Raw genomic sequence first — 14,030 nt, forward strand, 5'->3', positions numbered from 1 at the left:
TGGAGACCAGGTTTGCTGGGCGTCAGTTTTGTAGTACTCCAGACTGGTCTTGGTCTCGAGACCACATATTGAGTGTCTCGGTCTTGTCTCGGTGTCCTCCTCATTTCTTCCCGTGACCAGCGGAGTAAAAAAATCATAATTATCAGCTTCCATAAAACCGCTTCGCCAGGCAAATATATACATTCCTTTCTTAAAACAGTTATATTTTAACAGCCTTTAAATGTATTATCGACATGTTACACAGTGGCGAACCTATAGGCCTCCAGTGTGTGACAGGTGATTGTGATTCTGAAAGGACAGGAAATGTAATACCAGCTCACTCTTGTAGTCCAGTTTTGTAAAACACAAAGGGCCAGTGGAGGACATACACCGTTTTTTTCAGGGGGCATGGCGTACTTCTTCATCCCTGAAAATTGTTTATTTGACCTGGATTTAATTAGGCAAGCCAGTTATTTGACCTGGATTTAATTAGGCAAGCCAGTTATTTGACCTGGATTTAATTAGGCAAGCCAGTTATTTGACCTGGATTTAATTAGGCGAGCCAGTTATTTGACCTGGATTTAATTAGGCAAGCCAGTTATTTGACCTGGATTTAATTAGGCGAGCCAGTTATTTGACCTGGATTTAATTAGGCGAGCCAGTTATTTGACCTGGATTTAATTAGGCAAGCCAGTTATTTGACCTGGATTTAATTAGGCAAGCCAGTTAAGAATAAACTCTTATTTCTTTATTTACAATGATGGTCTACACAGGCCAAACCCAGATGACGCTGGGCCAATTGTGCGCCGCCCTACGGGACTACCAATCACGGCCGATTGTGATACAGCCTGGTTTCAAACCAGGGTGTCTGTAGTGACACCTCTAGCACTGAGATGCAGTGCCTTTGACCGCTGCCCCACTCGGGAGCCCATACTGATGCTTATCAAAGTAGTGGAGTGGAGGTATACGACTTATCAATTATGTAGTACAATAGAGAAATCATGCACAAAGTAGCCAACACAATCGCAAATCATGTGAAATATATTCACATGCACACAGCCTAGTTTTAGCCTAATAGCATCTGCAGGCAGCAAGAGTGTTTTAGAGCAGCTCACAGAAGAATTACATCAGTAGCCGGTAGGGTAGGAAAGACCTTTCAACTTATGATTTCTACCAGTAAAATGCTAACTAAGGCAAGCACTTATATACAGTTGAAGTCAGAAGTTTACATACACCTTAGCCAAATACATTTAACTCAGTTTTTCACAATTCCTGACGTTTAATCCTAGTAAGAATTCCCTGTTTTAGGTCAGTTAGGATCACCACTTTATTTTAAGAATGTGAAATGTCAGAATAATAGTAGAGATAATGATTTATTTCAGCTTTTATTTCTTCATCACATTCCCAGGGGGTCAGAAGTTTACATACACTCAATTAGTATTTGGTAGCATTGCCTTTAAATTGTTTAACTTGGGTCAAACGTTTTGGGTAGCATTCCACAAGCTTCCCACAATAATTTGGGTGAATTTTGGCCCATTCCTCCTGACAGAGCTGGTGCAACTGAATCAGGTTTTTAGGACTCCTTGCTCGCACACTCTTATTTTTTATTTTATTTTACCCCCTTTTCTCCCCAATTCCGTGATATCCAATTGTTAGTAATTACTATCTTGTCTCATCGCTACAACTCCCGTACGGGCTCGGGAGAGATGAAAAACAACAGCCACTGCAAACTAGCCGACAACAAAAGCTAGCTAGCTAGACCCTGGAAAAACTACTGCTCACTATTTCTCAGTGACCAAGTTTCCATTCGTTTTTGTAAAAACGGTCCCACCCATTAAGTCAAAATGTATTTGGTTGATTCCACTGTCACTCCAAAATCATTTATCTAGCTTCTGATGGCCTAGCCAATGGCTGATTTAGCTAGATCGATGTTTTCCCCCAGAGACCAGCAAAGAAAAATCCTGATTGGATATTTTTTTTCTAATCAGTGTTAACCCTTTCCTTTCCAACAAAAACTGAAGAGATTCAATCAGAACATAATTGAAAATAATAATATCATTATTATAATCATTATTTTGTAAATCCTTAGCCTTTCTCTGAAGGTATAGTAGGCCCATTGTTTTCCACTGTGTTTGGGTTAGTAATAATTTATATTGTGCCTCAACATGCCTTTATTCACTATTCTGAATGTCTAAAGGATCCACATGTTGTTCTGAAATATGAACACAGAAATACTGGACATTTTGAACTCTTATTATGGTGCTGATTTGACTAAATTACAACATGGTCTTGAACTGGACTCACATTTTTCTGGTCTCGGTTTTGACCACTCCTCCGGTCTTGGTCTTGGTCTTGACTCGGACTCAATTTGCTTCGGTCTTGGTTTTGAATCAGTCTCGTTTTAGGTGGTCCCAAACACAACACTGCTGCGCGTTTAGGATATTTTCTCACTAGCAATATTCTGCCCACTCAGATCAATTAACACCAGTTGGCTGTGAGAGGTGTTCTTAAAATGAGCAAATGAGAATTTTGAAAGCTGGTTTGGGGTCTCTTAAATTAGGCTAGCCATTTAGTCAAGACTGGCACATTTGTAATTCTCTCTCATCTAAATGGAGCATAATTTAAACACTGTGAACTGAGCGATTTTCAAACCCGAGCTGTCTCTCTTAGTAACTGGGTATTTAAGTAACATCTTATCCCAATATACAGTAGATAGCTTTATGAGTCCACAAATCATAATGGAACTTTTATGATAGCAGGCTTTCCGTGAATAAGCCCTCATAATTCTTAATTATTGATACAAAATAATGTCAACTGCTTATCAATTAAATCAACTGTGCACGGGAATGTTGGTTTTGGAATGGCTGTACCTTAGACACCCAGTTACTTGTTTTGATTGATGAGAATTTGAGTGAAATATTACAGCAGCTGGACTGTATGGTGTTGTACTATACGTTACCCCTGGGCATTGATAGGAAGGCGAGGGATAGAGAGAAGGAAGGAAGGAAGGATTAACTAAAGCCCAGATATGAAAATACTTCAGTATTTGAATAGTCAAGATGATAATCTCATATCTACACCACCTGGTTGATTTCCTGCTCTGCTGCACTGAAATGTAACAGTTCTACAATAAGCAGTGCTTTACAGTAACATTTAGTTCTGCAACAGTAAAAGTGGTGCAGACAGACAGAAGATCAATGGACAGCGCCTGCAGCTAAGGGAGGCAGAAGGTTATTGATCAGATGATGAGTGACATGTCATTATGCAGCTCTACCACCCCAGGTAGAGGCCCATACCCAGTTAATCCATTATGGGTTGAAACCCATAGGGCCTGTTTCCTAGCCTTGAACTAAAAAGCATGCTCTATAGAATCTCTGTTGAAAATGCTTTTTAGTCCAGGACTGGCTTAGTCTGTCTGTATCCGGGAAACCAGTCTGTAGTGTCTGTACCTAAGGCTATTACTGTGCAGTACAGTAGATACTGTAGGTGTTCTGGAACAGTATGAGGTCGTTCCTGACAAGAGTCCACAGTCTGTAATGTATGGTGCCAGTGAGCTGTGCTGTCCGTGTCCCCTTGGCCCTGTGCCCTGGCACTTTGTCCTCAGCAGGGCACTGTAGCTCACAGACAAGAGCTAAGTCTCAAATGGCACTATATTCCCTGTATAGTGCACTGCTTTTGACCAGGGCCCATATGGCTCACCAGGGCCCATAGGGCTTTGTTTAAAAGTAGTGCACTAGGAATAGAGGGGGCCATTTGGGACGCAGACAAGGACACTTTTATACCTGGGAGAAAATGACAAGAAATACAATGAAGCCAATACGGTGCATCAGTGAGAGATGAATCCCCCATAAATCCACGTTGCAGGGTTGATAAGTGAATTGCCTGTACCACTATCTCGCCTGTAGTGTCTCACATAAAAGAACGCTCCATAAGAATTATTTGAGGGAAAAATGGGATATTGTCCTCGAGCGTTAGGCTGACAAGTTGACATTGAATCTGTGAACGGTAAATGAATGTGTAATAGCTGCGTGTTCTGGTCTGTCTGTATGGTACACACACGTACTGTACGTGTACACATGCATGTGTGTGTTGCTATGAGCAGCGTGTGTGCGTGCGGGTTGGGTTTGTGTGTGTTTGCAGAGAAACCCAAATGAAAACACGTCTGTCCTACCAGTGTGTTTGCGAGGGGGAAGTGGTGTCATGTGAATTGTCAACTCACTGTGCTGTTACGCCCTGATGGGGCTGATGTGGTCAGAGGTCTCCAACCCAAAGATAACATTTTTATACATGACATGACATTTTTTTCCCCTCCGAATGATCCCTCAACAAAGATATATTTATTCTGCCTCAGTTTAGACACACAAGCGCGCACACACACACACACACACACACACACACACATAAACACACACACACAGCTGGTTTGGTAGTGCATGGACGGGTTCTTGGAGCCTTTATTTTATTTATCTCCAGTCACCCAGTCCAGGAGGATAAATGAGGAGGAATGCAGAGCCTAGCTAGGATCCTCTCATCTGGGTTTGGAGCGGGACCAACCAACCCGGCCTTGGCTGCAGCTAGCCACACACAGACAAACACATACATAGGCACAAACACACACACAGCTAGCCCAGAATGCCATCCAGCTCAACATTAGGAAGGTGCTCTTAATGTTTTGTACGCTCAGTGTATGTTTGCTTTGCCAATGCGTTAACACTTTCCATGCCAATAAAGTCTTTTGAATTGAATTAAATCATTTGGTTTATTTAGAATAATCTGAAATGCTTTTTTTTTTTTTTTTACAGATTACAAAAATTCAGAGTTCCACAATGGTATATCATACACTGTGATTGGAGGAAGCATGGTGACTAGGGGGCAGTATTTTCATTTTTGGAAAAATAACGTTCCCGTAAGTAAACGGAATATTTTGTCAGGAGAAGATGCATGTAATTGACAGCTTAGGATAGAAAACACTCTAATGTTTCCAAAACTGTAAAAATATTGTCTGTGAGTATAACAGAACTGATGTTGCAGGCGAAAGCCTGAGAAAAATCCAATCCGGAAGTGCCTCATGTTTTGAAAGCGCTGCGTTCCAATGCGTCCCTATTGAGCAGTGAATGGGCTATCAACCAGATTACACTTTCTCCGTATTCCCGAATTGCTGTAGTTTTACGCATTTATGTTGAAGAATACCCGTAAGTGGCTACATTGCGCAAGTGGTCACCTGATGGCTCCCAGAGTGACTCTCGCGTAAAATACAGAGGTAGCCATTATTCCAATCGGTCCTACTGAAAAACGAATTGTCCCGGTGGATATATTATCGAATAGATATTTAAAAAACACCTTGAGGATTGATTATAAACAACGTTTGCCATGTTTCTGTCGATATTATGGAGCTATATTTTTTTCTGAGTTTTTCCGGGCGATTTCTCAGCCAAACGTGAAGAACAAACGGAGCTATTTCGCCTCCAAAAATAATATTTTTGGAAAAAAGGAACATTTGCTATCTAACTGGGAGTTTCGTGAGTGAAAACATCCGAAGCTCATCAAAGGTAAATGATTTAATTTGATTGCTTTTCTGATTTCCGTGACCAAGTTACCTGCTGCTAGCTGGACAAAATGCTATGCTAGGCTATCGATAAATTTACACAAATGCTTGTCTAGCTTTGGCTGTAAAGCATATTTTGAAAATCTGAGATGACAGGGTGATTCACAAAAGGCTAAGCTGTGTCTCAATATATTTAATTTGTGATTTTCATGAATAGGAATATTTTCTAGGAATATTTATGTCTGTTGCGTTATGCTAATTAGTGTCAGTCGATGATTACGCTCCCGCATGCGGCATGGGTAGTCACTAGAGGTTTTAAAATATGATAAACGTGTTATCCCACATCGGAGACAAGCAGGAGAAATGCCCTTGAAATATTTTGAGTGCTAGAGAGCTCTTCTTTGTTTACGCCCATTCGGCATCGTTCACACCCTCTTAACCCATCTCTTTAAGAATTAACATGTGAAAGCATGGCCAACCATCAGCATGGTCAACCCCTCCTCTCAGCCAATCATGGCCAGCCAGAAAGGATCCTGTCTTTCTCCCTATATCAAATCAAATTTTATTTGTCACGCGCGCCGAATACAACAAGTGTAGACCTTACAGTGAAATGCTTACTTATCAATAATGCAGTTTTAAGAAAAATAAGTGTTAAGTAAAAAATAGATAAGTAAAAAATAAAAGCAACTAATAATTAAAGAGCAGCAGTAAAATAACAATAGTAAGGCATTATACAGGGGGGTACTGGGACAGAGTCAATGTGTGGGGGCACCGGTTAGTCGAGGTAATTGAGGTAATATGTACATGTAGGTAGAGTTAAAGTGACTATGCATAGATAATAAACAGAGAGTAGCCACAACGTACAATGAGGGGGGGGGGGATTAGCTGTTCAGGAGCCTTATTAAAGGACTTAATACAGTGAAATGGTTATTTGGCCCTACTGTGAAGTAAGAACAAACGTCATCTGCCCCCGTTGGACTGTCGTGTCACATTTTAGGAATACTGTCATTCTATGACACTATGTAAAGCAGCATGAATATTGTTTAGAGTGGCTGTATGTATATCCTCTATTACAGCATGCAAGTGCTCTCGATAATCATTAACGTGTGTAACCGCGGCAATTAACAATGTGCGCATCAGCTGCTCTGCCTCCTTGATGACTCACATGGATGTAAGCGATTACATGTAACTATTGTAATTCTGCCAACATGTGACTGAACCATTATTCATGCTGATGGTATTATTGTAAAGTAGTATGCAATGCAAAACAGGATCATTAGAGCTAGCAGAATATGGAAATGGAAATACTGTATCAAAATGGGAATATCAATTTAGGAGGGTGGGGGGGGGCCCAAACGATCCAGACTATTATGCAGATAAAATATGCAAATTTCCCCCGATGTAATTAAGATTAACATAATTTGATAGCGAAATGCATGAATGATGCATGCATGATTGATACATTGATATGTGCATTGTAATAAGTCCTTTATCTGGTTTCAAGATATTGTAGCTATGTAGGTTAGCATTAGCGGTCTAGCCTAAAGTGCATTGCGTTTCATAGGGGCCTTGGGCTCTAGCTGCGCTCTGCAGAGCGTCTAGGCTTCACCATCCTAACCGCCTATTCTGTCTTTATTTCGACAGCAGCAGTTAGACCAGGCCCAGGAAATGCGATAAGACAGTTCATGTTTCTCTTTATTCTGCTTACATTTGTTTCTGCTGTGGATGTGCTGTGTATCAGACGTGGCGCGTCTACTCCATCATGTCGAGCCGGCTCTTAGTGACAGGTATAGATTTTTTGTTTGCGTACCACCAGGATGTGTTTGCGACTTCAAAGCGATGCCTTCCTCCATTCCCTCACCATGGGTGTAATTTCAGACAACCATCATTATAAATATTGTACTGCACCTCCTCCTACTTGCCTTATAACAACATGTGGAGTGCAGTTTGTGTGTGATATATCTTTTTTTAAACGCTTGAATTGAGTGAAAGGTTGTCTGCTGACCCTGATGTATTCTCAGCATCTTAGAAGAGAGTGTTTTGTACTTTCCATATGACTCTCATGGCAGGCACACAGACACGCTTGCACGTTGGCTCCCCAGTACAATACTGCCTGTGCTGTACCATGTTTGACACGCATACTGTAACTCCAGTCATTGACAACTTCCCTATTCTCTCCTTGTCCTGACCTACATTGTCCTCTCCTGACTCCTGCAACTGGGTTCAGTTGAACTCTCTGTGTCAGGAATTGTGTTTGGTATTCAGGGGTCTTTTGAGGTCGCACCGTAGTGCTGTGGCCTTTTGCCCTTGGTCTCTGCATGGAGCCGACCACAGTGACTTCCCAGTGCCGTACAGGTAATCCCTGCTCTGAGGAACCAGTACTCTCCTACCTCTGCTGAATGTAGGTCAACAGTCTGTTTCTCAAACCCCTTTCGTGTTCCTTTTCCACTGAACATTCCTTTTTATACTTCACCATTCACCTCTTCAATATTATATTTATGAGCTGGTTAACTGCGTCTCAGCTAGGTAGAACCATCCGATCTGTTTTGGCAATAGGATTTAATTCAACCTTATTTCACCTCCAGCTCTTACAGTAGTGTTTCCTAATTAACATTTGTCAATTTTCCTTCATTTTACTTTCCTGTTGTTAATCAGAAGGGAGCTCAATTCCGTTCTACCACAGGTTATGATTTTGCCTTTATTTCACGCTCCTTTACCTCTATCGAATGCAGGAAACTCCACACACACGTCGGTGTGTTTGAGTGTGTGTGTGTTTCTGTGTGCTCGCCCATGTGTGTGTGTGAAACAGTGTGTAAAGCGGAGCCACACCAGCTCGGCCCGGCTCTCCCCATTATCCCCTTCTAATTACACTTTCCTTGTGAAACAGTGGACCAGAGGCCACCATTGACTGCTTTTAATCTGGAACCACATTTTAATTAACACCGATGCGACCCCGCCGCTGATACATCCCTGGGAATGTCGGGATCACAATAACTCATAAATCACCGCTGCAGATTCATTCTCGTCTTTTCACCACTGATGAATTTCCAGAGGGCGTGGGAGAGACGAGGGAACGAATGAAGGCTCTGGTACGATGCCGTCAACCTTTGAGAGGTTTGTTGCCGGACAGAGAATTAAGAGCACCTCGAAGTGAAATGGCTGTTGTTGGCTGTGTGAGGAGCGTGATGGCCAACGTCAGCCTCTTCAAATATCAAGGGGCTGAAGGGTTTTCCGTTTTGAGGGGGATTCCTTGTGTTAGAAGGAAAAAAACTATTGGAATGTTGGTGAATACTTTATCTGTGCATTGTTGTGATTATTTTAGTTTTGTTGGAAAATTAGCTTAAAACATTTACTATAGAATACAGCTTTGTAAAATGTAGCCTAGGACTATAAAACACACTATATATTCAACATTGTATAATGTAGCCTAGGACTATAAAATACAGGTGTATATTCAGCATTGTATCCAACCCATTGGATACCAATGACATACCCAAATCTAACTGGCTGTAGCTCAGGACCTGAAGCAAGGATATGCATATTCTTGATACCATTTGAAAGGAAACACTTTGAAGTTTGTGGAAATGTGAAATTAATGTAGGAGAAAACAACACATTCGATCTGGTAAAAGATAATACAAAGAAAAAAAACATAATGTACCATCACCTTTGAAATGCAAGAGAAAGGCCATAATGTATTATTCCCGCCGAGGCGCAATATAGATTTTGGCCACTATGGCAGCAGTGCATGTGCAAAGTTGTAGACTGATCCAATGAACCATTGCATAGCTCTTCAAAATGTTGTATCAAGACTGCCCAAATGTGCCTAATTGATTTATTAATACATTTTCAAGTTCATAATTGTACACTCTCCTCAAACAATAGCATGGTATTATTTCACTGGGGAAATAAATTGGGGAACATTTTCTAGCAGAAGATAAAGTTTGAGCACAAATGCTTATAAAGTACGGGTGTATATTCAGCATAGCATTGTAGAATGTAGCCCACACTGAGTATACCAAATATTAGTCGGGACATGGACTCTACAAGGCGTCAAAAGCGCTCCACAGGGATGCTGGCCCATGTTGACTCCAATGCTTCCAACAGTTGTGTCAAATTGGCTGGATGTGCTTTGGTTTGTGGACCATTCTTGATATACACAGGTTCTGTTGAGCATGAAAAACCCATCAGCGTTGCAGTTCTTGACACAAACGGTGCGCCTGGCACCTACTACCGTACCCCGTTCAAAGGTACTTGTCTTGCCCGTTCAACCTCTGAATGGCACACATACATAATCCATGTCTCAATTGACTCACGGCTTAAAAATGTGTATTTAACCCGTACCCCTTCATCTACACTGATTGAAGTGGATTTCACCAATAACATCAATAAGGGATCATATCTTTCACCTGGATTCACCTGGTCAGTCTATGTCATGGAAAGAGCAGGTGTTCTTAATGTTTGGTGTACTCAGTGTATACTCAGCATTGTATAATGTAGCCTAGGACTATAAAATACATTGGCTTGAGTTTGTTATGGCTAATTAGCATTCCTAAGCATCCCCATATGAACGTCAGAGCCGCTAACTATCAAGCCATGTAGTGCTCACAAGATATGAAAACTGGCAGCCTCTGTTGTCATATTACCCACCTATTACTGCTACAATTACCAAGCCCTGTCATTCTCTCTCTTCGTCTCACTCCACCTGAATTTTTCATCATTCTCTCCTTCTCTCTTTCTCTTCAGGATATGGCTTCGTGGACTTTGATAGCCCAGCTGCAGCACAAAAGGCGGTGTCGTCTCTCAAAGCCACCGGGGTGCAGGCTCAAATGGCTAAGGTAAGAACTGTTAGCACGTTAGCATCATTGCTCTATAGGCTAATATAAGACAGGCTCAAATGGCTAAGGTAAGAACTGTTAGCACGTTAGCATCGTTGCTCAGTAGGCTAATATAAGACAGGCTCAAATGGCTAAGGTAAGAACTGTTAGCACCGTTGCTCTATAGGCTAATATAAGACAGGCTCAAATAGCTAAAGTAAGAACTGTTAGCACGTTAGCATCGTTGCTCAGTAGGCTAATATAAGACAGGCTCAAATGGCTAAGGTAAGAACTGTTAGCACGTTAGCATCGTTGCTCTATAGGCTAATATAAGACAGGCTCAAATGGCTAAGGTAAGAACTGTTAGCACCGTTGCTCTATGGGCTAATATAAGACAGGCTCAAATAGCTAAAGTAAGAACTGTTAGCACGTTAGCATCGTTGCTCAGTAGGCTAATATAAGACAGGCTCAAATAGCTAAAGTAAGAACTGTTAGCACGTTAGCATCGTTGCTCAGTAGGCTAATATAAGACAGGCTCAAATGGCTAAGGTAAGAACTGTTAGCACGTTAGCATCGTTGCTCTATAGGCTAATATAAGACAGGCTCAAATGGCTAAGGTAAGAACTGTTAGCACGTTAGCATCGTTGCTCTATAGGCTAATATAAGACAGGCTCAAATAGCTAAAGTAAGAACTGTTAGCACGTTAGCATCGTTGCTCAGTAGGCTAATATAAGACAGGCTCAAATGGCTAAGGTAAGAACTGTTAGCACGTTAGCATCGTTGCTCAGTAGGCTAATATAAGACAGGCTCAAATGGCTACGGTAAGAACTGTTAGCACGTTAGCATCGTTGCTCAGTAGGCTAATATAAGACAGGCTCAAATGGCTAAGGTAAGAACTGTTAGCACGTTAGCATCGTTGCTCAGTAGGCTAATATAAGACAGGCTCAAATAGCCAAGGTAAGGAGCTGTTAGAATGTTAGCGTCCTTCGATGACTTACACCCATTGCATACACTACAATATACAAATATTTAAAGTTGCATGGTCTTGGAGAGAATCCCCAGACCCCTATCCAGATACAGACCGTGGTGTGGTAATGTGTGTGAGATGGTGGGAGGCCACTCTAGCCTGCAGAAGGGGAGTTTAAATATGTTTTATGTTTCCAATGGCTCTGTCTCCCATCTCTTCCCTAACTACTACACAGTGTATGACGGGCAGGGCTGTGGCCATATACAGTTCAGCACCATTATGTGTGTTTGTGTGTGTGTGTGTGTGTGTGCGTGCGTGCGCGTCTGCGTGCGTGTGTACATGCTTTCTCCTGCTGCTGGTGCCCTGTGGTGGACACTGTGTCAATTAGACTGTGCTCTGGTTGTAGTGCGCATAGCCGCCTGTCAGGTGCTCTTTGATATGATTGTGTGAAAGTGGAAGCAGATGAGAGGAGCTGGAACATGAGAGACCCCAGTGAGCTCCACAGCTTGAGACAGTAAATACCATACCATAAGGCCAGCTAGCTAGAGGCTTAATTGAACATTTAAATCAGACTTTTCACTTGTACTGATGCTGCTGGCATTGGTGCTGACTAGAACTGTGGTGAGGATGAGGAGGAAGATGAGAGAGATATTTCCATTTTTATTCACAATTCCAATAATGATGATGGTCAGGATGACGATGCCAGAAATTATGATGAAGATTATACCCCCGTTATTGTGGTGGAAAATAATGGGAGCAGCTAGGAGAGATGATATCCTGCTAGGTGCTCGAGTATGCCATCTCTCAAATGCACAATTTACCCATTTCCTCTCTTCACAAAATGTCTGTCCTTCCTCTAATATTTATAAGAGGCCACACACAGAGAATAGAGATTAGGGTCTATGGTCTTTCCCAATTTAATTGAAAGCCTTTTCTTTGTATTGCTTTCTTTTGTCAATCAACATTCCCAGCTGACCTTTTAAACAGTGTTTTGTGGGTAGTGGGAGGGGGTTTCCCCCCACATGACTTTACTCCTGTCTTTTTATCCTACGTCTGAGAGACATTAAGGGGTCCTTTGCTTTTTATTGACTCTCTCTGTATCTCTGTCTACTCACTCGCTCTTCTACTTGCGCTCTATCTCTCGCTAGTTGTCTCTTTCCCACACAAACACATAGCCACATACACGCCTAAACACATTCCTGTCTACCATGTGTTCGCCTGCCATACATTCAACGAGCGCAATTTAGTCCCATCCATAATTAACGTTGCCTATCTGTAGCTGTGACTTTGAAACATCTACCGGTTCCCCCAGAGGCATCAAACAGGAACCCAGGTGAGCATCACCATCACATCCTGCAGGTGTAAATCACTGTGGCGACGGCTGCCACCCCGATGACTGAACACGGTCATGCTGGGGCTCGTTCTTATCATTCTCCCCTTCCCAAGGCTCCGTTTTGTCACGTGGATCTCCCGCGACAAAGTCATAAACGGAACTGCGAATCAGAGCCGGAGGCTTTGAGCTCATGAAATAAAACCGTCCGAGTAATCAAGCCCCTCCTTCTTTTCGCCGCAGTGCCATTAAAAGGCTTTTATTAAGGGGCCTTATTTTAAACACAGCTGCGAGGGAGGGAAGAGGAGAGAAGAGAAGGGAAGAGAAATGGTTCTGTATTTCCTCTTCCTCCTCCTTCCTTTGTCTGGATGTCCCCCTCGGAATTGGTAATACCAAGGAAACATTGGTCTCCTTTTATTTCCTCCTCCCCGGTGGCGACTGTGACAGCATGAGGGAGGATGAGAACCATAATGAAGGTACCTGACGGACACTTCCTTGTGGCTCCCTCGCTGTCAGTCACCAACAAAGAAGCAGCTTGGGCGAGAGTATGTGTGTGTGCGTGCGCCTGTGTGTTCATCAGTGGGGTGGGGTGGGGGAGGGAGGGGCCCTCACACCTTGCTGAAGACTTCATCCGCCGTGTCACTGTGTGCGGAACGCTTTTTCTCCCTGCGTGAAGACAGATGCTAAAAAGAGACACAGGGATAACAAGTAAACGGTCCGTGTCTCCCATCGCCGATGCAAACCTGTCAAAGAGCTCTCCTCCTCAACTCCCCGCAGGCTGCCATTTTCCCCTTGAGCCAATCACACTGAATTATGGGGTGAGAGCCCTCGATTGTGGTGTCAGTGTCGGAGAAGCAATTCCACCTGACAGCTGCTAGCTCTCAGACAACAACCCAGTCTTTATGCAAATCATCTCCCTACCTTTGTCGTTGTTTGTCTTATGGTTGCCGCAATGAAAACAAAGCTCTCCCTTTCTCTCTGTCTCTCTCTTTCTTTCCCTCACCAGCCCAGATTAGCCACAGGATCCCCAACATCACACGGACACACTACACACTCCCTTGAATTCATATATATTTAGATTCACCCTGTATTCAACCTAAATTCACTGCCTGCAGAGCTAACATTGCCATGTTTATTCTCCAGTAATAGCAGAGGCCCAAAATGAGAGCCTATGGTTCATTTGGATGTGGAGGGTTATTAAGGTTGTTATTGACATGTAACATTCAGGAACAGGTTTACCCTCTCTACCTCTGGGCTGTTTACCCTTTCTGCCTCCACTTGCCCTTCACTTCCTGTCCACATTAGAGTGAGGGGGGAAATACGCCAAAAACGCCATTAGAGCGCCTCCGTGAAATGAATCCCAAACGTTTAGGCAACGCTCAGCTCCGGCCCA

At 42.7% G+C, this 14,030-nt stretch overlaps 1 protein-coding gene across 7 annotated transcripts in view; it reads left to right on the plus strand.

Moving 5' to 3' along the window:
- LOC110496032 (RNA binding motif, single stranded interacting protein) overlaps nt 1–14,030 on the plus strand; it is a 276,061-nt gene that overhangs the window by 113,913 nt on the left and 148,118 nt on the right. For 6 of the 7 annotated variants that reach the window (XM_090208428.1, XM_090208424.1, XM_090208425.1 and 3 more), the window contains one exon: nt 10,270–10,361. In XM_090208428.1, the coding sequence (XP_090064554.1) occupies nt 10,270–10,361 (92 nt within the window). Of the gene's footprint in view, nt 1–4,781; nt 8,639–10,269; nt 10,362–14,030 lie in introns of all 7 variants that reach the window. The other variant, XM_090208430.1, reaches the window with a different exon arrangement.

Source organism: Oncorhynchus mykiss, chromosome 18, assembly GCF_057628025.1.
Source record: "Oncorhynchus mykiss isolate SJ-2025 chromosome 18, ASM5762802v1, whole genome shotgun sequence".
NCBI lineage: Eukaryota > Metazoa > Chordata > Actinopteri > Salmoniformes > Salmonidae > Oncorhynchus > Oncorhynchus mykiss.